The sequence below is a fragment of the Talpa occidentalis genome, unplaced genomic scaffold (assembly GCF_014898055.3).
Source record: "Talpa occidentalis isolate TD23 unplaced genomic scaffold, MPIMG_talOcc4v2.1 talOcc4.10, whole genome shotgun sequence".
NCBI classification, from domain to species: Eukaryota; Metazoa; Chordata; class Mammalia; order Eulipotyphla; family Talpidae; genus Talpa; species Talpa occidentalis.
Genome location: NW_023600993.1, coordinates 95,349,606 through 95,376,540, shown reverse-complemented (window position 1 = coordinate 95,376,540; position 26,935 = coordinate 95,349,606). Strand labels below are relative to the sequence as shown.

The 26,935-nt window shown below is 54.4% G+C and overlaps 1 protein-coding gene across 2 annotated transcripts; it reads right to left on the bottom strand.

Moving 5' to 3' along the window:
• On the bottom strand, positions 1–23,550 carry MYBL2 (MYB proto-oncogene like 2). Of its 2 annotated transcripts, none has more exons than XM_037499040.2 (14): positions 23,351–23,550; positions 20,112–20,205; positions 15,320–15,391; positions 14,382–14,474; positions 13,950–14,170; positions 12,017–12,179; positions 10,727–11,014; positions 8,041–8,451; positions 6,853–6,992; positions 5,515–5,614; positions 4,272–4,385; positions 3,232–3,336; positions 1,972–2,121; positions 1–1,474 (listed from the first exon to the last, which is right to left on the bottom strand). In XM_037499040.2, the coding sequence occupies exons 1-14, from the start codon at positions 23,368–23,370 to the stop codon at positions 1,346–1,348; spliced, it is 2,100 nt and encodes a 699-aa protein (XP_037354937.1). In that variant the 5' UTR covers positions 23,371–23,550; the 3' UTR covers positions 1–1,345. The 2 variants fall into 2 exon arrangements, with proteins under 2 accessions (XP_037354937.1, XP_037354945.1); XM_037499048.2 differs by having other exon boundaries at positions 1,972–2,118; positions 23,351–23,396.
• Positions 23,551–26,935: the final 3,385 nt, after the last annotated feature.

The window sequence follows — 26,935 nt, the reverse complement described above, 5'->3', positions numbered from 1 at the left end:
TATATAGATAGATATAGGATTATCATGGCCCATCAATCCCACTTCCAAAATGCTGAAAGCAGGATGTCAAAGAAGGATTTTCACACCCACATTCATAGCACAAGCCTAGAATCCTCCACAGGTGGATATATATAATGGAATATCGTCCTGCCTTAAGGAATTCCAACACACGACACCATAGGGAGGAAACTCGCGACTGTTAAGTTAATAAGCCAGACACAAAAAGACAAATATGACAGGACTCCTCTTACAGTACATGCCTAGAGGCCACACTCATTGAAACACAGAGCAGGACCTGAGGCGGGGACACAGGAGATGTTCCACGGCATGAATAAGCTACCACCACTAAATTCTACGCTTAAAAACGACTAAGACAGCAAATGTGTTTTTACAAAGAGTCTGGCCTGTGGAAGGAGCCGGGGCTGCTGCCAGGGCCAGAGGTGAGGGACAGCCACCAGTGGTCACTGTAGGGGCCAGCAGGGCAGGAGGTGAGAAGGGCTAGGGCCACGCCCTTTTCCCTACACCATCACTCCCAAGTCAGTAACTCAGACTTGCCACCTGCTGCTCCTCAGTGCTCAGGGCCTTCTCAGCTACCAGCCAGGTACCTCCAGGGCCCAGCAGGACAAGCCCCATCCAGTCTGCAAGTGCAATCACATCAGCAGCCAAGGCCCTTGAGTGTGGGTGGCCTGGGGGAGGCCATGTCACTGGCAGCGCAGTCGCATGGCAAGGACCAAGCAAGGCCTAGACACACCACACCCCTCCTCACCCAAAGGCCAGAGTCCTAGAGCCTTGAGGGACAGATACCCACTGGGTGCAGAGGAGAAACTGCTCCCACACTGCCCCTGGGAGGGAAAGTGTCCGGGCCTGGGCCTGAGCTGCACACTGATGAAGACCCAGTTCCTACATACTTCGGGTCGAGGCCGTCAGTAGGAAGCACAGCCAGGCCCGGGAGAAAGGTGCAATCTAGAGCAACACATGAGAAAGGCAGTTTTATTCAAGAACATGTACCAACGGGCTGCGGGAATGAGAACACCGGCCAAGTCCCCTGTCTAAGCAGGGGTCTGAGGTGAGGCCAGGCCTGACCAGGGCGCAGGAGCTGAAGGTGCCTCCTGTGTACTGGGGAGAGGACCGGGCAGGCCCAGGGGGGCTTTGTTCTGTTAGCACCATGGACTGCCCGCAGCTGCTTGAAGACAGGACAAGTGCCCTTGTCTCACCTGGACAGTCTGGGAGGACTGCTGAAGGAGGCTCCCTGCAGGCAGCCACCCGAGTGTGAATCTCAAATTCCAGAACACTCCACACCCCAGCCCCCTGTAAACATGAGAATGGGCTGTCCAGGCCAGGCGCCTCAGGACAAGATGAGGGTCCGCGATGTGTGGCTGGGCTTCAAGCGGCCCAGGAGCTGGCGCGCCTTCTCCTGCATGAAGAGCTGGTCCCTGGTGCCCCCGCAGGCCACCGTCTTCCAGGCGCTGGTCATCTGGGAGGAGGCAGGAGGGTTACCACCCAGGTGGGACAGTGTGCTCCTGATGAGCCCAGCTGCTGAGCCTGGCTGGGTGAGGGCGTTCCTAGGACCCGCCCTCCCTCCCTCCAGAGGCCAAAAATGCTCTTGCCATCCCTCCAGCTGCCTGGTGATCTTGCGGGAGTCACTTCCTGTCTCCAGGCTTCCAGAACTAAAGCTGGAGACTGGACCAGGCGATGCAGCCACCTCCCCTCCAATACCCCCAGTCCTACCCGACGACAGTGCACAGCACCTAGATGGAGCTGACGACATTACCAGTGAGCTATGCCCTGTAAGAGGTGTGTGCGGGGGGAGTGGGGACATCCTCCAGCAAGCGGGTCCTCTGAGAAGTGGCCCCTGGACTAGATTTGAAGCCGAAGTATTTCAGGCAGTGGAAACGGCCCGTGCAAAGGCCGCAAGGTGATGGGGTCAGCGGGGCCAGTAGCCGAGGGTGATGCCACGTGGCCAGCACTCACCGGGGCCGGGGCTGGAAAGTGGCCTCGGGGCTTGTGGGCCGCCGCCGCTGGCTTCTCGGGCTTGGCCTGCAGGAAGCCCTGGTTGAGCAGGCTGTTGTCCCTGCCGCCTGAGAGGGTGAGGCTGGAGGAGCTGGATGGGACACTTGTCTGCTGAAATCAAAATCAAGTCAAAGTCTCACCATTTGGCTACGAGCTGAGTGGGAAAAAGAAACACCCACAGCCACAACAGACCAGCGACTCCTGCTGTCTAAGCTCGGGGAGGACACTGACCTCCCCAAAGTCCCAGTTTCTTCTTCCAGGTGGTAAGCCCATTTAAAGATTAAGGAATAAAGATTCTGAAAGTATTTGCACAGGGCCTGTTTCAGAGCTGGGAGCCAAGTGAATGCCCAAGAAAGCTGCTTCCTAGTACAGGAAGCTGGTTCTCCCCGCTCAGGCAGAGACCAGAGTGCTCCTGGGGCAAGAAATACCCACGACCAGAGACGCCTGCATGCACCCTACGGGCTGCACAAAGCACCCAGGGGTCCCCACTCTGCTCAGGGCTTACCCCCAACAGTCTGTTGGGCCTGATGTTTCTACAACAGGCAACACCCTGGGGGCTCAGGGAAACCACACCCCAGAGAGCAAGGGTAGTATCAGGGCTCAACCCAGGGCTACCTCACTCCAAGTCCTGGGCACCTGCTGCAACGCTTTGCTTTTCGCTAAGTATTTTCCTGCTGGCCTGCAGGCCTGGCGGGGACCCCTGGTTTCCTCTGCAAGATCTGTGGGTGCTGCTGCCGTCATACTAGCAAGACCTGGCCGGGCAATCCTGTCTTTTGGCCCCCACTGAGTGCCAGGGCCAGATGGGCTCACCCCGTTGTGGCTGCATGGGGTCATCGGTGTGGTCTCTGGGGACCCCGGCTATGTGGGCAACACCCCGTTCCTCAGGTTGGCCTGGGGCTGATATGGCTCAACCTGGCTATGCCTGAGACAGACTCCATGATCACCCCCAAGAGCAGAATGCAAAGGAAGGTGCTGGGGACCCAGATCCAGATCTCAAACCTCCCAGTAACGCAGCTCTTGCTGAACAACTTCTCTGTGGAAGCCGAGGCGGGGGCCCAGCCACACCTGGAATCACTGGACCCTCTACCTCCAGGGTCCACTCCACAGGAATAAAGGGCTCCAGGGGCAGGAGGCCTCCGGAGACTCCAGCCCCCGCCAAGAGGAGCCTCCGGCGCTGCCTGGGGGAAGAGTGGCTGACGGGTGCTTCTCTCGGACCCTTACCAAGGACAGCGCCTTGGGCAGCGTGGACATCATCAGCTTCCCATCCTCGTCCACGATGTCAAGAGCCAGAGACTTGCGGACTTTCTTGATGGGGCTCCGCCGCAGCTGGGGTGGGGGAAGGAGGCAGTTACGGGCTCAGCGCGCCACGACGGAGCCTGCCCAGCCACAGAACTGGACCCTGCTGCTGCAAGTGGAGCCTCCAAGTCAGGCGTGGCTGTGAGGCCCAAGACCCGGGCCCTACTGGCCCCTGTGCCCTGCCAGATGCTGCAACAGGGACACAGGGATGCTCCTCACCCCAAACAACCCAAGCACAGCCCCCAAGCCTCTAACCACTGCCAAACAGCACAGCAGAGAAAAGTCCTTCAAGAATCCTCACACCTAAAATATTCATCTGCAGTCAGGTAATAAAACCCCAGCAGAAGCAGGCCCTGCGCCAGCACCAGAGCAGGGATGCCAGCCCTCGCCTGCACTCCTGCGAGTAGGCTGGAGTGGGCATGACACAGAGGGCCCTTGATGCCCCAGGACTAATCCTCACGGCCCCCAAGGAGCAGTGTGCCAAGAGTGATGCCACAGCACAGAACCAGCGTCCAGCTTGGAGGACCGGCCAGGTTCTCTAGGCCTCCATTCCAAGGCCCCAGCACCGTGGGCACCTCCCTGCCCACCTGCCCCAGCTCTGCCCACTATCCTGGCACACTGCAGTCCCCACCGGCCCCTCCCCAGGAGAGCATCTGGCAAAAGAGGGGCCTGAAGTCTCCCGCTACTGGGGGCTCCACAGGCAGGACAGCAGGCACAGGCTAAACTGAGCCACCCTGTGTGCGCAGGTGTCCCTGCTAGCTCTCCACCACACCTGGCCTGGCCGTCCCCCACCTGGCTTACTTCCTCTACGGGGTTCCCTCAGGAAAGAGACGAGAGTCCCTTAGTGCCGTGTGGGGGAGTCACATCACCTCACCAACCACCACTGTGGGGTCGCACAGGGCACGGGATGGCAGCTACACACCCAGCACCTCCTACAGCCTCATCCCCGGCTCTGCACTGCTCACCCCTGGCTTCCTCTTCTGCTTCTCGGGCCTCACATCATCCTCGATGACCAGTTCAATGCCGGCCTCCGAGCGCAGCACCTCCTTCAAGTCCTCTTCCAGGTGGGGGGTCTGGGGCTGGGAGGCAGGGTAGGGAGCCAGGTGAGGCCCTGCACCTGGTTGGCTGCAGGATATGGGGATGGCGGAGCAGACCCAGCCCCCAATCCCCCACCACTGTCCTGGACAATCAGAAAGAAGGCCCAGTGCCATGGCCCACACACATTATCCAAAGCCATTAACTGCCTGCCCCAGACACAGGCAACACCCCACCTCCCTGAGGGCCACGTGGGCCAGAAGCAGCCCCTCGCACAGCACCCCCCACACAGCTCTGCACAACAGCTGCTTCCTCTGCAGGGACATCCAGCTCAGCAGGAGCAAGAGCTGGCCCAAATCATAGCTGTGAGAACCCCACACAGGCCAGGCCCAAACTCCCTCACCCTCATTCCCCTCCACACTGGTTCCATTTCCTTTCCATAGGTCTGGGGCCGCCAGGCAACCTCTCCAGCTTCAGGGGAGGGAGAGCTAGGGAGCACAGCAGGGGCAGGACAGCCGCCTCAGAAGCCCCTCGCAAAGCCCCTCTCTACTCTGATAAGTTGTCAAATGCAGTCAGACTTGCCCCCCAAGCCCGTCAGGAGGGCATGCAGACATCTCAGTATCTTGAGGCCAAACCCCAACTCGGACAGGAAAGGGTGTTGCTAACCAGTGCCTGGCTGGTGACTCAGCTCGTCACAGGACTGGGGAGACCAAGCCCCCTCCCTTTGGCTTTCACATGAAAACCCCAAGTGGCCGGGGGGGGGGGGGGGTTGGGGGGAGTTGTGGTGGGGGGGCAGGGCCCACAGACCGTTCACAGGTGGTGCTTCTCTAAGTCTCTCAGCTTTAACTTGTTTCTAAAACACCTGGCTGGTCCCTTAAATCCAAGGAGCTGGCTCTTTCCCTCAAGTTGGGAAAAAGCATGACCCCCTCATGCACTGGGGGGCGGGCGCAGCATGCACACCGCCAGGCGAGAACCCCCAGGAGGCACGTCCTCCCCTTCCCTTCCTGGTACTTAGGCGGCAACATCCAATGACTAAGTGACGCAGCCTCACTTCCCACTGGTAAAAATCAGGGTGCCAGCGAGCCCTCGGCTAGTTGGGAGAATCAGGAGCCCTGAGCCAGGTGAGGCCCCATGACACCTGGCGCGCAGGCCCCGCCCGGCCGCCCCACGTACCAGGGGCTTCAGTGGTCCGTACTTCTCCAAGGCATTCTTGAACGGCGTGGGGGTGTGGGGAGTGTTGTCCATGGAGCACTTCTGATCGGGGGTCACAAAGCTGCAGCGCCAGAGGGGGGCTTAGCGACGGGGTGGGGTGGACACGGCTGCTCCCCTAGAGCCTGGCCTCAGCAGCAGGAGGGCACCTGGCTCGCATGCAGCCTTCCCCATGGCCCTCTCTTGGCCACCCCTCCCCTCCCTGCCCCAGGCTCTTAATCAGCTCAGAGGGTGCAAGTGGGGACCCGCTCTGCTACTGTTCTCTACACTCACTCCACTCCAAACCTAGGGGCCTGGTTGTTGTTCTTTAAACACAAAAAGCAGGTTTTCATGTTGAAGCCACTGCAGTTGACTCTGCCTGCGATTTTTTCTCAGTATTCTGCACGGTCCCCCTCCCTGCAGGCCGTGCCGACTGCCTGTCAAGTCAGACAGCATCCATGGTGAGAAGTTAGGTGCCCCAAATGCGCCTTATCTGTCCATGAGCCACGCCCTTCCAACACCCCTTGCTGCCTGTAGCTCTTTCCAATGTCAAGATTTTTTGAGTGAAGAGGTAGGGAAACAAAAACAAACAAACAAAAAAAGCCTTCTGTGACCATCTGGATTTAAGAGTAAGCAGGGAACCTCTGGTCCAAAAACCTACATCCGGGAGCAGGTTTACTGTCCCGCTGACCCAAGACTTGATATGCAGCAGATGAAGCCACGAGTCTCAGGACCCTGGACATTGGGTGTGAAGGGCAGTGATCCCCAAGATCATAACAAGTGAGGGGAGCCCTCCACAGTGAGAGACCCCCGGGCACAGAGCAGGAGGGGGTGCAGGAGAGCCTTGCCTTGCAGAGACAACGGAGAAAACAAGGCAGTTCAGAGTTCACAAGTCACAGCATCACCGTAAAGGAGAGGCTGCCGGACACCTGCAGAGGGCCCTGACCTGAGGGGCCTGCTTAGACCCCAGAAGACCTGACCTGGAAAGATCATAGGGGCTCCAGAGAGCGGGCGAGAGCCCGGGGTACTCTCATGGCCCTTGTAAGGCTACTGCCACCCAACACAGAGGATTTGCACTTGAAACTTGTAAACGCCGGAAGGTTAGTGTTTCCTGGCGACCTGGACTCCCTCCATTCCTGAGATAAGAAAGTCAAACTAAAAACTAAAGACAAGGAAGAACAAGTGAACTCCCAGACTATGCTGACAAAATGAAGGCTGAGGGGGCCAGAGAAGAGGTTGCTTTCTTGAAACAGGGCCTCAGGGTTTTTCCAGAGTGGGAGGGGGCCCCACTCGAGGCCAGCAGCAGTGGGGGACAACACTCACGCAGCGTGCTTCTGGTGCAGGGGCGTCTTGTCCCGGTGCAGGGGTGTGGTGACCACCACCTTCTGGCTGCACACTGGGGTGGACGTCAGGGAGGGGCTTTCCAGCTCCAGCGTGTCCTGCTTGTTCCAGAAGTTAAGAAACTGCCAAGACAAAGGAACCAGACAAAGTAACAACCTGTCTGGATTTTTGAGTCTGCAGAAGCGGGGTCAGTCCTTGAGGCCCAGTGTGGTACTCTATCATGGCAGTCCTAGCAAGCTGTAACCCAGGGTTCGCTCAGAAGTCACCCCCAACACACGGGCCAGGCCTCAATCCCTCTGTAGGAGAGGACAGCACAGCCACTAAATGTGCCACCAGGAGGGAGCAGACCCAAAGCTTCCACCCACCCTTCTCCTGTTTGGAGGCATCAGGCTCCAGGACCAGCCTCTGCTCACCCCTCCAGTCCAGCCTCCCAGAGCCTGACCACCCCTCCACTCCCCACAGCCCCAGGGCAGGGCAAACCCCTGGGGATACCTAAGGCCCAGCTAGGCCCCTGTCCACACCTGTCACTCCCAGCTCTGGATTCACAGCCCCCACTTCTGTGCCTTTACTCAAGCCAATCCATCCCCAAAACCCGGCTCACACACCAGCCTAGGAAGCCAGAGCCCCTGACCTCTAGGAAAGCCAGGGTTCCCCCTCAGTCCTCCTATGTTACAAATGGAGCCCAAGGAAGCAGCACCCAGGTCACATGCTCTCAGTGACTTATTATCCCCACACTTTCCTCACTGAGTCTGACCAACTCCTTCCAAGCCTGCCCCCTACACACCAGCTAAGTCTTCGTGGGCAGGGCCACCATCTTCACCTTTGTTCCCCACAGCTGGCAAATCTCATTTAGAAGAGTTGATTCTTTTAACAAACATCACGTCCTTTCCATTTCTGTCCAGTTATCACCTACTACATCCCAGCTCAAGCAACAACTCCTCCTGGATGACACCTCGGCCCCCACCCCCCACCCCAACCCACCTACAGGTGTCAGCTTCTCCTCCGTTCCATTCATCACATTTACATAGGCCATTTTTCAACGGAAGCTTCATGGAGCAGACCTGGTTCTGCTCATCCCTCTGCCCCAGCACATGCCCAATGCATGCTCGAACCAGCCCCTACCGGCACTGAATACGCAGCCAAACCCAACAGGCAGTGGAGGCTACACACCTGGGACGGCGAGAAGGGCAGGGTCTTGACAGGTGTGCTCTTGGGGGTGAGGCTGTTGCAAGAGTCCAGGAAGGACAGGCTGGCACTGTTCTCCGAGACGGGGGACAGGGCCACGCGCCTCTTCTTCTGCCGCTTGAGCACCGAGGGTGGCGTGCCGATGCCCAAGCCCCCCACATCAGTGCTGGGGGAGATGGGAATCAGCTCACCCCGGCTGCTCCGGCTCAGGTCAGAGATGGTGTGGCCGTCCAGGCGGTACTCGGTCACGCTGGGCACTTGGGAGGCAGGCTGGCGGCTGGGTGGGGCCTGCTGCTCTGGCAGCTGTGGCTGCACAGGGCTGTTGTTGATGCTACCCTCTGCGGATGGCTCCTCGGGGAGGTCAAACTTACTCAGGTCACACCAAGCATCGGGGTCCTGCCCAGAGAAGGGGGTTAGAGATGACTGCAGTGCTCTGCTCTTCTACCAGCAGATACAACAGGACTCACTCATCAAAGGAAAATACACAAGGGCAGGGATGACCCCACAGTCCAGGACCCATCATCGTTAATGCTTCCTTGAGAATTCTTCTATGGGCAAGTCTATGTCCATAACACAATGGAAGTCACATCGTGCAGACAGGGGCTTCCTGTGATTTAAGGGAATGTTCCATGAAGTATTTACGATACACAGAAAGCACAAAGGAAGTGCAGGTGCTCATCAGTAGACCAAAGAAATAAATCCCCATCATGTCGCTCCATGTCTGCCTCTCTTCTCCCTCCCTCTGCCCTAGGTGGGAAGCTGCATGCATTAATTTATTTATCTTCACACCTTTATTCTTTTACCACTTACACGTGCCCCTAAATATCTACTATTTTGCATGTTTTTAACCTTAACAGGTATTATTTCTTTATCCTGCATTTTTTTCATTTAAAATTTCTATAAACCAGGAAACAATGCCTAATTATATTCCTAAGAGTTAAATTTTACTAGTAGCAAATATTCATAATGATGGTGAAAATTTTTTTTAACTTTGACAACCATTTTTAGGACTGTAAAATATTCCAAGACCCACATGTCACTTAATTTCCCCCTTTGGTTGGACATTTAGTTTTCCAAAATAAAAAATAACATCTTGGATTACAAATCTCCTCCCGCATTTTCAGTTATTTCTGTAGTAGACTGCTCAAAGTGGAAGGCCCGGGGCATGAACAGCTGAGGCTGAGGGTCTTTATCTGCAAGGACAGGGCCCTGCTGGGGAGGGTAGGAGCACCCACCATGCTCCATGGGGCTGTCAACCACCCATGACAACCCTACCAGGGAAGCATCCCTTCACCCCATCATAAGCTAAGAGGGCACGAGTTGCCCAAGGTCACTAAGTTTCTAAGTGCAAACCTGAGTGCCACCCGGTTGCCCGTTTTTGCCCAGGAAATGACACCAAAAGTTTCTGGACAGAACCTTCCACTTTGGCCCCTGGAGGTCTGGTCCTGAGTAGAGCCAGACCCTCCAGTGATTTCCAATCCTTGGGACCTGCAAGGGCCTGGGGTTGTTCATTCCTAAGGGCAGGCCCACACTCGCAACTACAAACCCCAATCCCAGGGTGAATCCACAACTACTTCACAAACCAGAGGCACACTCTACAAGGATTCCCTGGAGCGGAGCTGCAGGAAGAAGGGCAGGCGGAAGTATCTCTGCAAATGCTCTAACTCCCACATCAGCTGTGGAAGTCACTGTAAAGAGCCTCAGCATCAAGCCAAACAGCATGGCCCATGTGGCGCCCAGAACACGCACCTGCTGAGTGACACTGGACAAACCTCTTCACCTCACTGAGCTGGGGAGTCCCTCACTGGTGAGGAGCCCACCCACTTCACAGGGCTAAGACTCTCCAAGAGCATGAGGGTAGGTGGCCAGTAGGTAACCAGCCTAGCACACAGTGGACACTTAAATGTTAGACACTACAATTACCAATTCAGCTCCGGGGCTGACTCAACAAAAGTGAGCCTCTCTCCCCTTCTCCACACCTATCATGTAGAAAATACAACATGACGGTAAAGACCAACAGGCTTTCTTGCTGTGTGACCTTGCGGCCACTACTTGACCTCTCTGAGCCTCATCTACAACCTTGAGAAAGGACACCCCTCACAGGACACCAGGTGGACGGCACGTGAAGCTCAGAGCCTCGCATTTCCAGACGTTCAAAACACTGTCATTAGTCTCAGCAAGAAGCCAGGTGGAAAGGTGACTTGGTCCCACTGAACTCCACACCCCAGCTGTCAGGCCTCTGCCATCACCTCCTGAAAGCCCCTCCACACCGCAGGTCTCGCTGACGCAGCTGGGAGTAGGATGTCACAGCAAGAGGTATGGCCCCAGTGGGCAAGGCTCCCCCACAGGAGTCCACAGCGGCATGGCCTTAAATTGGGGTACGCCACCTGATGGTCAGAACCCACTCAAACCCCAGCACCTCTCATGCCCTCTCCGGACACTATCCCATGCGCTTCATGCTGTTACTGGCCTTAAACACCCTCTCCCCATTATCCTTGAGGACTCAGCATGGTGCCACCTCCTCTGGGGAGCCCTCCCACCCCACCCCATGGGTCCCCAGGCTGTGGTTCCGGGCGGGACCAGAAAGAGCAGGACTCAGGAGTGAGAAGGGGGCCCACCCATGAGCAGTGCTCCCACGGGTGGGTCTGCCTTGGGCCACTGTGACCATTACCGACTCGATCAGGTCCAGGGCTTCAGAGAGGCTGGACTCTGCAGCAGGGATGAGGAGGTTGGCGGCCTCCACCACCCACTTGTAGGGCAGGCTGGTGTCTGGTGGGGAGCTCGCCTCGTCCTCGTGCTTGGAAAAGTCCTCCAAGGGCTCTGGGGTCCGCACTCCATCCAGCTCTGCAGAGACAGGGTCCTGCTCCTGAGAAGCGGCGGCTGCGGGGGCCTCCTCCTCACTGCTTTCCTCCTCCTTCATGGCCGGGGGTGCGGGGGGCCAGCTGGCGACGAGGCTCCCCTGGGGACACAGGGCATGGCACAGCCTTTGGAGGGCTTGATTCAAGATACAGATTATGCAGCTACGGACGCACAGCCCAAATCTGACAGTAAGGAAACTTGACTCCAACTTGACAAACCTATCAAATAACTGATCCAACCTTATGCTTCAAAAATACCAGTATCATGAAAGACTAAGACAGTCTGATGGAGTATTCCAGATAGGAATGGGTGAAAGAGCTATGTCAACTAAAGCAGGGGGGCCATGGGCAGGAAAAAAATGGAATCTGGACTGTAGGTTAGAAGTCCTGAATCGAGGTTAACGTCCATGGTCTGGAGGTAGCCCACTGTGGGCATGCAAACGAGTGCCCTTATTCTTAGGAAACACACACTTGACGTCTTAAGGGAAAGAGGCACAAGGTATGCGACCAGTTCTCAAATGGCTCGGATTTTTTTTTTTTAAGATTTATTTATGCATGCATACAAGAACTGGGGTATAAGCCGGCGGCGGGGGGAGGGGGGGCAGTGGTGAGAGGATTCACCAGAGATAGAGCGGGGAACAGAACAGGCAGACTGGCTGAAATATACTGCTGAGGGGAGCAGCGGGCGAGACAGGAGAGGTCTGCTGCACCGTGTGGGTAGCTCCCTGGCCAGCCAGGGATCAAACTCATGCTGCAGAGGCTGCGGATAGCTTCATAGTGCTGTGCTTAATTAACCCCTTGCGCCACCAGGGAGGCCTGGCTTAGATTTTAAAAAGCCATCTGAGTAGAGAAGAAAAAAGTGAAGCAAATCTGGCAAATGTTAAAAACTAATGAGTCCAGTCAAGGGCATATGGGAGCTCTCTGCAGTATTTCTGCATCTTTTCTGTATGCTAAATATTATTTCAAGATGAAAAGCCTGGAAAGGGAACAGGCAGGATGCTGTTGATGAGGCTGAGAAGCCCTGGCAAGCAGAGACCCTACGGCAGGGACTGACAGCTGTGGACAGGAAAGAGAAGAAAGGGCTCTGGTAGGCAGCCCCTCACCTGGCCCTCGGCAGGCCGGGTGCTCTGACAACTGTCCTTGTCCTCAAGCTCCAGCAGCAAGTACACGGGGGGCTTGTAGTCTTTGGACTCGTTCAGGAAGCCTCCTGTGTCCACCTTCCTTTTGATGGTGGAGTTCCAGTGATTCTTCACAGCATTGTCTGTCCTGCAGGGGAAACCAGGACTGTGTGTCATCAGGGCGGTCACTGACCTCCCTGAGCTGCCGCCTCTGCGGGTGAGGGTTCAACCTGATGAACTGAGGTCTCAGCTTTCAGATGAACCTCTCCCGTTTGGTGAGGAGCAGCTACATTCACCTCTGCAAAATAAGCAAAGGGCTTGTGCAGCCAATGGTAAATGCATCTCAGGTGTTCTGGGACTGTCATCCCCTTTCCACTCACCGTGCACATGCAGAAGCCGCAAGGAGACAGCTGGGTGCTGACTCCTGAGGCTGGGTGACTTGAACATAAGCCATGTTCAACTCCCCGCGACTGAAGACTGGCCAGAGAGGACAGAGCGGGGTGGCCCAAAGGATCTGCTACTGTTCACTATTTGAGTCTCGGTTTCTCTATCTGGAGATCAGAAGACCTCTCCACACCCCGTCATGACTGAAGCAAGGAGGCATATGTAGAGCAGCATGACGCTGAGAGCAGCAAAGAAGGCGGGGAAGTGTGGTGGCAGGTTGTTAGGGTGGCAGGACAGGGCAGCAGGGTTGCACGGGGAGGACAGCACCACGGAAATCAGATTTCACCTGAGACCCCATCCTTCCCCAATTCTCCCCTTCCAGGCGAGAATCTTTTCTTAAAGAAATCCTGGGTACCTGAATCTGTGTCTCAGGTTCTGTTTCAGGGGAACTTGACCCTAAATATTTGCTCACCCCCTACTGCCCATCAATATGGGGTCCCCCAGGCTACAAAATGCTTCATTCTTTGGAGCTTCATCTTCAGTCGCCCCAGGGGGATCCGGGACCAGCAAGTAAGACAGCAGGTGCCGCTTACTTTGCAGAGTCTACTCCAAGCACTCAGAGGACATCGGGGGCCTGACCAGGATCTGGAAGGTCAGAGAAAACTTCTCTGAGGAATTAACACCCCACTGAGAAGTTCAGGATGAGAACGTTGGCTACACAGCAGGCAGGAGGCGGAGGTGCTTAGGAAGATCGTGCTCGCAAGGTAAGGGTCCAAGGGGCAGAGTGGCTAAAGCCCAGCAGCCAAGCAAGGGTGACAGCGGGTCAAGGCGAGGCTGGCGGCACGGCACCTGTGCGCCAAGCAGGTCACCCAGAGAAGAGGCCAAGTCTTCGACCCCCATGTTAGAAGGGCCAAAAGGATATGCTCATGTTTGGGTTTGGAAAATAGACATTTCAGACTTCAGGGAAATATGCCATCTGGCATTTTATCTCCCAGCCGTGACAAAGGACGGAAGATAAAGCAAAATAAGGCAAACACACACAAGGGAGAAAACAGCATAGAAGACAGCAGCGGGAGATCCTTACATGTTTCCAGAAGACAGGAAACAGTTAGGAGAGTGATAATTAGGAACTGGAAGTTGACTCCAGATACAGACCCTGGCAAGGATGGTGCCCCATCTGCCCAGTAGTGGTTCAGACAGAGTCCCAGGCCCCAATGGCACAGGTGCCGGGAGGGCGGGTCCTTCTCCAGAAGAGATCACCAGACAACTCTGGCCACCGCGGAAGACAGACCCAGCAGGGAGCAGCAGGGAGCAGAAGTGGGAGGATGTGAACAGTATCGAGTGGGAGGCCTCGGGCACTCCTCCCAGCCTGCTCAAGGATTCCTGAGTCCGGCCAGCGCCCCACCCAAGGGTGCAGGGACAGCCACCCTGGGAAAAGGGAGCCATTCCAGAGAAGTGTGACCAACTCTTGGGAGGCCAGGTGCCCCACCTCTGGGGACACTGCTCCGCCCTGCCTTGTACGTAGGCAGCTCACCTCCCGGGCAGCATCTTGGCGATCTCAGCCCAGCGGTTGCCCAGCACCTTGTGGGCCTCACAGATGATGCGGTCCTCCTCCTCCGTCCAGCAGGACTTCTTCACCTCGGGGTTGAGGTGGTTGTGCCAGCGCTCACGGCACTGCTTCCCCAGCCGGCCCTTCAGGTGCTTGGCAATCAGTGTCCACTGCTTCGTGCCGTACTTCTTGACCAGCTCGATGACCTTGGAGTAAAGCTGCTGTGAAGCCAGCAGGACTGGACACCGCACCCACCCCAGGACCTCACTGTGGCTGAGAGGCACTACTGCCTGACCTGCCGGACGCCCACACCAACCTCCCTCCCACACCCTGCTGACACAAAGGGCAGCTCACAGCCCCGTGACCTGAGGGGTGGATGGAGCCCACGGCATGGGAGGCACCTGCCCCAGTGGTTACCTTCTGGTCTTCCTCTTTGGTCCAGGGCCCCTTGACAAGGTCTGGGTTCAAGACTCTCAGCCACCGGTACTGGCATTGCTGGTCAGTGCGGTTCTGAGAGAGGACAAGAATCACAAGAACTCCTCGGCCAACAGGCTGGGGACCTGGCTAAGCGCTGGGCTCAAAGGGCTGCAGCCTGTGGCCACTGAGGCTTTTCCTTATTCCCTCCACCCCTCATACCATGCGGCCAGAAGGCAGGACACATATGCTGCCTGTTCACTACAAGAGGGCATGAGTGGCCTGGGTGTGCTCGGACCACTGCAGGCAGCCACCTTCCTGCCTAAAGCCTCCATAAGACCATGTCCTTCCTGGCTTCTGGGCTTTTTTTCAATTTCCCTCAAGGTTTCAGATGCCACAGAAGAGGAGACAAGGAACGAAGCAAAAATGGGTCTGGTGACTTTGCTCCTGAGCGACCCAGGAAACAAGTCAGAAGGTGGCTCATGCCACATCCCTCCCCACTGAACACCTGCAGTCTGGGGGCGGGGAGCGGGGGACCCACATCACCAGGAGGCTCTAAGTGCTGGATGTGGTGGCACCAGCACCTGTGCAGGGGCCTCACTGTGGAGCTGCTCAAAGTACCATTTCCCCTTAGTTTCGGTCTCACTGCTGAGAAACTGGCAGCAACATGCTCCTGACTTGCAGGAAGAGATGCAAATATGTCACTGATCATTTGCCACAAATGTCACAGACCTACAGACCACCAGGTACACTGAGGCTGTGGGGTGGGGAAACCTGTGTCAAGGCGGCTCAAATTCCGGTTTGGGAAAGAAGGTCCTAAGAAGGTTGTTTTGTTCTGAGGGGCTTGGTAAGGAACTCCCTTTTTTCTCACTAGCAGATCTGCCCGGGGTCACCCAGAACCCCAGTCCCTAGGGGAGGGGCCACAGAGGAACAGCACTCACAGGGAAGTGGCTGGCCAGGAACTTCCAGTCTTGCTGTCCGAACTGCCTCACCAGCGTCCTCAGCTGCTCGTCCTGCCAACACCGAAAAGACAGAGGGCTCGGCTCACACACATGAAGCCTCACGGCTGCAGCAGCAGAACTTTCTCCAAAAGCACAGACTCATTATTCACCATGCGTCAAGTGAGAACCAACAATGTGCTGGCTACTACAGGCACAGGGCTGCCCCAACCTCATGGGACTCAGGGTCTTGAGGGAAGCAGGTGTTGACTGAAGGTTCCTATAAGCAAGAGGAGAGCCCCCAGGTGCTGGGGTATGGATAGGCAGATGGTGACTGTCCACTCCAGAAACAAAGGGACAGGCTCAAAGTCTAGTATAAAATGCAGGAGCAGGTGAGAGATGGGTGGGAGGTGACCCTGGAGGGGCTGGCAGGGGCCAGACCACAGGCAGGCTCGGCAGACCCTGTTATGCAAAACCATGGACACATGCTCGCTTCGGCAGCACATATACAAAACCATGGACACACTTGAATAGTGAGTGGGTGGTCACGGGCGACGTGCTTGCTGTGAGGTTCACTTTGATAGCTGCAGGAAATGGGGTGGTAAGAGCAAAAACAGACAACAGGAAGCCACTACACCCCAAGCTAGAGAGAACAGCTGGAGACGGGGAGGCATGGGTGAGAAGGCAAAACAGCATCTTTTAAACAGTCTCCAGAAAACAAACTACTGGTTCACACAACAACATGGAACCGGAACATGATGAGTGACAGAGGCCAGACGTGAAGGAGCGCACTCCAGACGGGGACGAGCAACTGCAGAAATCATTAGCAAGCTCCGGGGACGAAAGGGAATGGGGGCAGTGGGAGGGGAGCTGGGGGGACGGATGGACAACAAAGGGGTTCAAGGAACATTTGGGGCAGTGAGAATGTTCTCTAACATGATGGTGCTGGTAATTTCAAGGTGACACCCTAAACTGTACTTTAAATGGTTGTAATTGTGCATAAATATCCCTCATCCAAACTGATTATCGTAAATACACATGTGATGTGCTCCTGGCAGAAAAGTAGGACATCACAGAAATCCAGGCCCCCAGTGAGCCCAGGACGCCATCCCCTCCCCTGCTGCTGACCATCACCCTTGCAATGGGCAACAGACACTTTGCGGTTTCCAGTCTCCCACTCCCACAGACGCATGGACCTGCCCCACCTGCCAGCTCCATGCCCTGTTCTCTCCAGGGCTGTCCTCTCTTGCCTGCCCAGCACAGCGCCCTCCCCACCAGTCTCTGCCTCAGGCTGCCCCCAAACCTAGCCGTCCTACACACAGCAGGTCAGCTCTCTGAAGTCCCCCATGTTCCTGTTACTCTCCTGCTGTAAACACCTTCACCATCAGCTGCACCAGCCTACACATCTGAATCTGACATTTGGGGCCTTCCAGGATCTAGCCCCAAGTGTTACTGTCCACGTCACTCACTCTCCCTCTATCACCCTACCCACCAGCCAAACCCAGGAGTCCCTGCCTGCACTTCCCCACCTACAGCTAGTTCCTATTCTAACTGACCACTGCTTTGCCCGTTTTACACATTTTGCAATTTTCCCTGCCTGCTGGATTTCCAAATTCTTTCCATGAAACTTTTCCTAACCATTTTAGACAGCAGTCCCTTCTCCTTCTAAAGGTATTTATTTCAACAGTCACCAGGACTCTGGTATGCTAGGGGCCTTCGCGCCAGGCAGCCCAAACACAATGAGGAGCACGCATACACGAGCCCCGCCACCGCGCCCTGGACCGGCCCCCGCTCATCCACTGTCTGCGCCCATCTTATCTCCCCATCCCAGGCGGGGAGATTCTGTGGGGGAGGGCACAATCCTGCTTGTCCACTAAGCCCACAAGAACCCGGCCCACACTGAGATCACCAGAAAAATATATTTCTCCTCCAAAGAAATGTATTTTATGATTCAAGAGTGAAAAAAAGACCTAAAACTAAACACACCCAGGAAAATAAGAGGTAGAGTTAAAAAGCCAGTAGACCTTCCCGGTGGCACAGTGGTTGAGCGCTGGGTTGCGAAGCTGCCCGCAGCCTCTGCGACGCCGGTTCAATCACCAGCTGCTCCCCGGCCACCGGAGGAGGGTCCCATATGGCGCGCAGACCTCTCCTGCCGCCCGCTGCTGCTCCCCTCAGCAGTGTACTTCAGTCCTTCTGCCTGCTCTGCTCCCCGCTCTGGTGAATTCTCTCACCCTCCCGCACTTCTGACTGTACCCAGTGCTTGTATAAATAAATATAAATAAATAAATAAATCTTTTAAAAAAATAAAAATAAAAAGCCAGTAGAAGGCTAAAATGTACTAGCCATTTAGAAAAAGATCTGACAAATTCTATAAAACTAGGGCCTCCCTCGTGGCACAAGGAGTTAAGCACAGCACTATGAAGCTATCCTCAGCCTCTGCAGCACAAGTTCAATCCCCGGGCGGCCGGGGCGAAACCAACATGACGCAACAGACCTCTCCTGTCTCACCCGCTGCACCCCTTGGCAGTGTATTTCAATCTGCCTGTTCTGCTCCCCACTCCATCTCTGGTGAATCCTCTCACCCCCATGCATGACTGGCTTGTACCCCAGTTCTTGTATGCATAAATAAATAAATCTTAGGGCCTCCTAGGTGGCGCAGCGGTTGAGCTCTGTGTTGCGAAGCTTCCCGCAGCCTCTGCAGCGCCGGTTCAATCCCCGGCTGCTCCCCGGCCACTGGAGGAGGGTCCCACATGGCGCGCAGACCTCTCCTGCCGCCCGCTGCTCCCCTCAGCAGTGTACTTCGGTCCTTCTGCCTGCTCTGCTCCCCGCTCTGGCTCTGGTGAATTCTCTCACCCTCCCGCACTTCTGACTGTACCCAATGCTTGTATAAAATAAACAAATCTTTAAAAAAAATAAAAAAATAAAAAAAAAATAAATAAATCTTAAAAAAAAATCTATAGGGCCTCTCTGGTGGTGCAAGGGGTTAAGACACAACCTATGAGCTATCCACAGCCTCTGCAGCATGAGTTCAATCCCTAGCCAGGGAGCTACCCATATGGCGCAGCAGACCTCTCCTGACTCGCCCGCTGCTCCCCTCAGCAGTGTATTTCAGTCAGCCTGCCTGTTCTGTTCCCCACTCTGTCTCTGGTGGTGAATCCTCTCACCCCCTGCACTTCTTGCCTGTACCCCAGTTCTTATATGCATAAATAAATCTTTAAAAAAAAATCTATACAACTAGACTCCATGACTGTACTGAAGTGTCCTCCCTAGAGAAATAAAAACTATCCATTCTCAGAAGATTCATGTAGGAATCCTAACAGCTCTAGCCACAAAAACCTGCAAACAACCCAAACACCCATCAACAAATGAAACATACCATAGTATATATCATGAGTGGAATGCTACTCAGCAATAATAAAGCAAATTACTGTATCTCACAACATTATGCTGGGCAAAGAAGCCAGACAGAAAAGAATATCGGGCTGTACGGGTTCATTTATAAAATACTCAAGAACAGGCAAAATGAATCAAACACAGACACACACCAGATCAGCAACTGCCTGGCACCAGGAAGATGGACTGACCACAATTTGAGGGATAAACAGGGTGGTGCTTATCTGAGTACACACATTTAACTGTTCACTTTAAAAGGTGCACTTGATGTTTTCCCTTGGCACAACAGCAGCAACAATTCTCCTGCCCGCCTGTGACTATGCAGGTGGCCTTTTTCTTTCTCCTTTTCCCAATAAACCTGTACTTTTAAAAATGTAAAAAAAAAGGGGGGGCCTCCCTGGTGCTGCAAGGGATTAAGTCTCAGCACTATGAAGTTATCAGCAGCCACTGCAGCCTAAGTTCGAACCCCAGCCAGGGAGCTACCTACATGGCACAGCAGACCTCTCCTGTCTAGCCCGCTGCTCCCCTCAGAAGTGTATTTCAGTATATTTTATATTTGCCTGTTCTGTTCCCCACTCTGTCTCTCTGGTGAGTCCTCTCACCCCCCCCCCATCCCATGCCACACCTCTGGCTTACACCTAGCTCTTGTATGCATAAATAAATTTTAAATAAATAAAATGTAAGAAAAAAGGCAGGCACATGAATTATACTTCCATAAACTTGATTAAAAGATAAAAAAGTGAATCAATTCAGAGCGTCATGACACAAGATTCAATACAATTAATTTAAAAATGAATAATAAAGATGGGCCTCCCTGGTGGTACAAGGGGTTAAGCACCATACTATGAAGCAATCCTCAGCCTCTGCAGCATGAGTATGATGCCCGGCCGGCCAGGGAGCTACCCACATGGCACAGCAGACCTCTCCTGTCTTGCCCGCTGTTGCCCTCAGCAGTGTATTTCAGTCCATCTGCCTGTTCTGTTCCCGGTTCTGTCTCTGGTGACTCCTCTCACCCCCCACATCTCTGGCCTGTATCCCAGATCTTGTATGCATAAATAAACCTTTTTAAAAAATTAATAAAGAGAAAGTTGCAAATTTGGCTGAACCTCCTAATTATCAAAGGACAAGAAGCACACTGTCCACAATGTAGTACACGTCAGCTTCCGGGAGACACAACAGCCAGTAGCCGGCACTGAGGTCTAAGGGACATATTCCCTCATATTTGAGCCCAAGAATGCTGAGAAAAGACATCAGGGTGAACCAGAGAACACATCGGATTCTTTCACCAGCTGCTCTTTTGTCCCAGCAGTCAGGACACTCACTGGACACATCCCAGGTTCCATTCTCAGGCCAGCCCACCGATGGCCAACACACCCTGGAATTGCCCCTCACTCTCACTCACCTCCTCGTGGGTCCACTTGACCTTGCATTTGATGTCTCTCTGCTCTGGCACATCGGAATCTGTGTCCTGGTAGTGCAGTTCATCCAGCTCCTCCCTGTAGGGAAAGCAAGGTCAAGGGTATATGTCTCCACATGCTGAGCAAGATGGACAGCCAGTGGCAGTCATCTTGAGGGAAGGTTTTGATGGGGGCAGACTTTTACTCTTTCAGCTTTTGAAAACATGTATGTCCACCCTCCTCTTTTTATTCATTTTTTAAATGGAATTTTGGGCTATTTTTACTTCCTTTTTTATTTATTTTCAAGAACAATCTGTTTTCAAAAGCTACAAAAAAAAAAAAAAAAAAGCGATAGGGTCTCCCTGGTGGCATAGGGGTTAAAATCTCAGCGCTATCAAGTTATTGCCAGCCACTGCAGCAAGGGTTCGATCCCCAGCAAGGGACCTAACCCACATGACACAGCAGAACTCTCCTGTCTCACCCGCTGCTCCCCTCAGCAGTGTATTTCAGTAGATCCACCTGTTATGCTCCCCACTCTGTCTTTGGTAAATCCTCTCACCACCACCCCCACCTCTGGCCTACACCCCAGTTCTTGTATGCATAAAAAAATAAAAAAGAAGTCACAATTTCACCATGAATGTTATGATATTCAAAACCAGACACCATTTAATATTTTCTTTTCAATAAACATTTTTAAACTTGCATGGTTATGTTAAGGATCAAACCTGATGTCATGTAGTCATCATGAACCACTATTTTATTATTACTGGGGGAAAATATTTTAAATACATTATCTCAGTAACTATATCTATTTTTGCATATGTCCTCTCAATCCATGCCTACTCACAGACTTTACAGAGAGAAAATCAGAATATAAGCAACTTTGACTTCTGGGTGTTTTTATTTTGCAATAGGCAATTTTTCAAGTTGCTCCAAGATCCTCACCTTCATAAGGTTTAGTGATTATGAAAATGGAGATCACAGTTCCTCCCACACCCCATATTAGGTGCTCAGGAAGGTGAGTAATCTCCCAGCTCCACCTGGCGGGGCGTGTATCAGGTGACCTCTTATCAGCTAATTCCTAAATTAGGCATTTTTAAGCAGGGAAAGTCCACAAGACAAGCACAGCCTCAGTGACTAAAGCGGGCTTCCTTAGTCCCTTTCCTTCTCCAGAACTCAGCATCACCCCTAAGCTTCCCCACATCTAGGAAATCCCCAGTCTCAGAATAGTCTTAACGTGCAGCTGCCTATCTCCTTGGCAGAGGTCAGCCCCCCATCCCATGCCCATTCCCCCCACCATATTGGTGGGGCCAGGATGAGGGTTGTTTGGGGTGGCTCAGGGAATGACTGGATACTGAATGAGTGGATGAAAACATGCAAAGCTGTTGCCTATTCACTGATAAGATATGCTAATTAAAGTAAATGCTTTAGAGGCAGGAAAATGATGCATCTAAACCCAATCAGGAGGATCTAGAGCTCAGCCTTGTCTTGCCCTCCACTGGGGCCCTCCACCTCACCAATGAAGGCAAAAATTCAACAAGATACTAACAGAATGCAGCCGTTTTTAAAATCACTTCCCCTGCCCATGCCTTTCTGAGAGAAACCTTCGGCTTTCCAGCATCCAGCTTCTAACAGCTCAGCACAAGATGAAAAGGTGTCTGTGTGAATGCTTTCTGGTGCTCCAGCCCTCTAATTAATGGGGACCAAAACTCAGATAATTGGAAGAATTCTGTGAAGACAGACTTCTACTACCATCCATTCACATGCATTCTCATATCCCCATTTACAGATGTGGAAACTGAAGCTCAAGGGGGTTATGCCACTTGCCAGGTCCACAGAGCCAGACTCCAACCTGCACTTTGAAGGGTTCCCCTCATGATCCCAGCTGAAAAAGCAGAAGTCAAGGCAGCATTGGTAACCACATGAAGGTCCCACACACCTTTCCTTTGCATTGCAGATTCTGCTCCTGGCCCAGGTGAGTCAGAAGCTGAGCAGGAAATGGGACACTGGTGCAGAGGAATTACAGCCCTTGCCAGGGAAGGCACTCAAGGACATGGGGTACAACAGAACCCATCACTCACATGGGATGGGGTTCCTCCACTGAGCCCCAGGAGTGAAGTGGCAGAGAATATGGGGTTTTGGTGGGGTTTTCTGAAGTAACAACATTTCCTGAACCAAAAAGCAGGACAGGGTCTTTCCTGCAAACTCCTGGGAACTGCAGGTGTCCTGGGAGATGCGGGCCTGAGGAAGACAACCTCTGCCAGGCACCTGACCCCTGCCCAGATTATTAGATGCCTCCCCTCTAAGAGGAATTCCCCCTTGTGGGGAAAGCCAGCAAGGACCTACAGCCTTGGCCTGAGAAGGCAAACAGCACCATCAGAAGAGGGGTTTAAGGTTACCGACACTGCGACAATCCAAGAAGGGAACCAGGCAGCACCCCCCTGTCCTCCCTGGCTCTCTGACTGTCTGAAAACTCCTGCGCTCCGGCCGCAGGTGCACTGTTGTAAGAAAGGGCTCTGGAGGCCACACCTGGTTCGAGGCCCCGCTCTGCCGCTAATTCTCAGGGGGGGTAAAATGGAGACGGCAGTTCCTGCGCGGGCCCCAGGGGCTGCGCGCACAAAGCAGTCTCATCCAGGTCAGCCTCTCCCCCTCACCTTCAACCCCAACTGCCCCCAAAGCCGAGTGCCACGGGAAGACAGGTCTCTCCAAACGAAACCCCACCCAGAACTCAGAGATAAGAGACAAAAAAGGCCCCACCCAACACCCTCCGCAGGTCCGGGAAAAGGCTCGGGGTGCTCCGTGCGTCCCAGAGTGCAGTGAAGAGACGCCCCCTGGCAAGTCTGAGCCCCAGCAGGCCTGGGCGAGCGTCCGCAGACTGCGGCCTCGGGCGGGATGGGGCGAGCCCTTCCCCGGGGCGCGCCCCTGAGGGGTGCAGGCCCTTCCAGCTGACACCGCCGCCCCCCCACCCCGCAATTAGGCGGGAGACACAATGACATCATGCAGGCCTTGGCCCGGGGCCCAGGAGACCCGCCCGCCCGGATCTGAAGCCCAGCAGGCCCGGGGAGCAGGGCGGGGGCCCCCAAAGCCCTCCAAAGCCCCCGGCCCCGCGCGCGCCCCGGGCCTCGGGCCCAGACGCAGCGTTTCCCGCGGGGCCCTCCCGTCCCGCGCACTGGGCCGGGGCGGGGCGGGGTGCGGGCGGGGGGTCGGGGCGGGAGGGACCCCCGGGCGGGAGGGCCCCGCTTACCCGCGCGTCCGCCGAGACATCCCCCCGGCCCGGGCCGCGCCGCGCTCGCCCGCCCGCCGGCTGAGCCCGGGGCGGGAGCCGGGCCGGGGTCAGGGCGCGGCTGCTCCGGCCGCTCCGGGCCCGGGGGCGGCGCTCAGAGGCGGCAGCGCGGCTCCAGGTCCCGCCGCGGGTCGCAGGCTCCGCGGCCGCCGCCGCGCGCGCAGAGGCACTTTCCTATCTCCCGCCAAGCGCTCGGCGCCGCCCGGACCTGGCGCGCGGGCCAGCGGGCATGCGCGGGGCGGGGCCTCCGGGGCGGGGCCGCGCGGGGGCGTGGTCTCCCGGCGGGGCGGGGCCTCTCGGAGGCGTGGTCTCCTCGGCGGGGCGGGGCGGGGCCGGGCGCCGAGCCCCGGGGCGGGACGGGCTCCTGGCGGGAGAGGGGCTGTCTGGGGCGGTGCTGTGGGGCGCCCGGGCTCTGGCCAAGGATCTGTACCCGCGGCCCTGGCGTAAACCACAACGCCGAGACTGAGGAAAGGGAGTGGGGCGCAAGGAGGGGAGACTCGGAACCGCCGCGCAAAAATTCCAGACAAGCCCTTGAGGCCCCACCCTAAAGCATCTCCCACACCTGCTAAGACAAGGGTTGGTCTTCCTGGTGGCGCAGGGGGTTAAGCAGGAGTTCAATCCCCCGCCGGCCAGGGAGAAACCCACATGGGGCAGCAGACCTCTGCTGGCTCGCCCGCTGTTCCCCTCAGCAGTGTGTTTCAGTCAGTCAGTCAGGCTGCCTGTTCTGCTCCCCACTCTGTCTCTGGTGAGTCCTCTCACCACCCCCACCTCTGGCCTGTACCCCAGTTCCTGTATGCATAAATAAATCTTTAAAAAATAAGTAAATAAAGACCAGGGCTGCCCTGTTCCTTAACTCTTTCCCCTCTGCTAGGGTCACTCAAAACCACTGTGACATTTCTGAGATGTGAACCTAATCTTACCTCAAAATTTAAAACCTCTTCCTCACCCTCAGGGTAAAATTTCTGCTAGATCACCACCCCGCTAGCCAAAGGAAACCTGCTGTTCTCCAGGCTTTTGTAGGAGCCTTTACCTGAGTCAGAACACGTCCTGCTCATTCCACCTGACCACTCTTTATCTTTCAGTCCACTGCCCACAATCTGCTTGTTTTTTCCCCTCTCTGAACTGTGGGAATGCTGAGGTCCAAGAAGTCCCTCAGTTCACCCCAGTATTCCCCAGGGTGCTGAAACAAACTCATAGAGGCCCACCAGGCTCCCTGGGAGAAGAGTTAAGAAAAAGGTAAATGAGGGCCTCACCTGGTGGCACAGGTGGTTGAGCCCAGCACCATGAAGCTGTCTACAGCCTCTGCGGCAACAGTTTGATCCCTGCCTGCCAGCGAGGGTCCCACATGGCGCAGCAGACCTCTCCTGTCACACCCACTGCTCCCCTCAGCAGTGTGTTTCGTCGGTCTGCCTGTTCTGTCTCTGGTGAACCCTCTCACCCTCCTGTGCATCTGGCCTGTACCCCAGTTCTTGTATAAATAAAGAAATATTTTTTTTTTAAAAAGGTAAATGAATTAGGAGACAGGAGCCTTGGGAGGCCTGGCTGAGCCCCAACCTCTTAGCCCCTGCGTATGTCTTAGATCCCTCTTCCAGAGACTGCTGGCCACATGGGGACAGTTCAGCCAGCTGCTGCAAGCTTCACTTACCACAGCAGAAGGAAAACCAGTGTCTTAAGTGCTGAAAGTTTCCACGTCAATTAATTCAGGACATCCCCTTCTTCATTGCTAGAGCATATTTAAGAATGCAAACTAATGGAGGATTAGAGTAGGAAAATAGGGAAGGAGGCATCACAAGACCAGGAACTGGCATCACAAGACCAGAAACTGGAGATGGAGTAAAGATGATAAACAAACATCATCATAGAACCAGTTATAGAGATGAAAAGTCCTCTGGCCCAGCCTGGAAGAGGGGATATGAAACTGGTAGCCATTACAAAAACCTGCTATAGAAAACACCCATAGGAATGGACCAGAGATGGGGAAATGTAGATTGAGGGTCATAATAGAAAATCACAGACCCTTTCAAATCTACCTAGTCACACCCTGGAAGTAACTAACCTAACTATAGTTAATAGTTACACAAAGAAATGGACCCCCTCCCCACAGAAAGGTTGTATTAGAATAAGCCCATCCCTTCCAAAGGCTGCTCTCCTGCCTACCTGTGACTATACGGGTGTTTCTTTTCACCGACCTTCTTCCTTTGCAAAGCAGCAGAGACTGCTTGTTCTCTGTGTCAATGGAGGCATCTCTTTTAACAAACCTGTGCCTTTCAGGGGCAGCTTTTTCTGTCCGCTTGAGTCTATGCAAGCGTCCTTTCCTTTCCTTTTATATCATAAACCTGCCCTTTTAGATATAACTAAATGTCGCTGCCTCATGGGGAGACTCTCCATGTGCCATTGAAAGGAGAGCTTGGGTGAAACTTTTCTCAGAGGTAACCCCAGGACCCTGTTCTCTGAACCCAACACCTCTCCAAACTGACATTACAAACATTACAACTCCAGACTTTCTGCGGTTTAATTCCCAGCTCCATCATTTACTAGTTTTAGGACTTAGACAAATTACTTAACTCCTCTGTGCCTCAGTTTCCTAATCTGTAAAAAAAAGACGTCATAAATTGAGTTTTTTTTTTAAGATTTTGTTTTTATTTATTTATGCATCTTCTACAAGAACCGGGGTACAGGCCGGAGGTGTGGGAGGTAGGGGGGTAAGAGGATTCACAATAGACTGAGTGGGGAGCAGAACAGTCAAATGGACTGAAATACACTGCTGAGGGGAGCAGTGGGCAAGGCAGGAGAGGTCTGCTGCGCCATGTGGTCAGCTCCCAGGCCTGGATCTAACTCATGCCTACTGTACCTGCAATGACTGGCAATAGGTTGATAGCACTGAGATTTTAACTCATGCGCCACCAGGGAGGCCCAAATTGAGATCATTTTCACTATTTACCAGGCACTGTTTTGTACACGCCATAGTTTTGTTACAGGGCAGGGAGAGGGGCAGCCCAAACCCCGCAAACCTGCCTATTCTAAATGGGTTACCACCCTGTTACAGTTTAAGTTAAGTTATCCTCACAACTCCTCTATGAGGTTGCTCCCCAAGTTACACTGTTAGTAAAAGGCAGAGAAGGGATTCAAACCTGGGTTGTCTAGTTCTAGAGTCAACCACAGCACTGGCACCAATTATTTTATTTTATTTGTTTGTTTGTTTGTTTGTTTGTTTATGCATACAAGAACTGGGGTACAGGCCAGAGGTGTGGGGGTGAGAGGATTCACCAGAGACAGAGCAGGGAACAGAACAGGCAGATTGACTGAAATACACTGCTGAGGGGAGTGCGAGTGAGTCAGGATTAGTCTGCTATGTCATGGGGGTAGCTCCCTGGCCGGGAATCGAACTCATGCTGCAGCGGCTGTGGACAGCTTCATAGGTTGTGTCTTAACCCCTTGCACCACCAGGGAGGCCCACCAATTGTTTTTTAAAAGAAAGAAACAGCAGCTTCCAAATGGAGTCCTTCATGCCATGCCCCTCCACAACTGACTTGAGACCTCACATGA

Bases quoted from the DNA above. Each gene is read 5' to 3' on its own strand.
- MYBL2 (XM_037499040.2), bottom strand. From the start codon at position 23,370: ATGTCTCGGCGGACGCGCGG. The intron at 14,171-14,381 runs GTAACCACTGGG...CTTTACTCCAAG, and splicing joins CCAAAGAGGAAGACCAGAAG to GTCATCGAGCTGGTCAAGAA. The intron at 4,386-5,514 runs GTACGTGGGGCG...CCTGCCTCCCAG, and splicing joins ACGGACCACTGAAGCCCCTG to CCCCAGACCCCCCACCTGGA.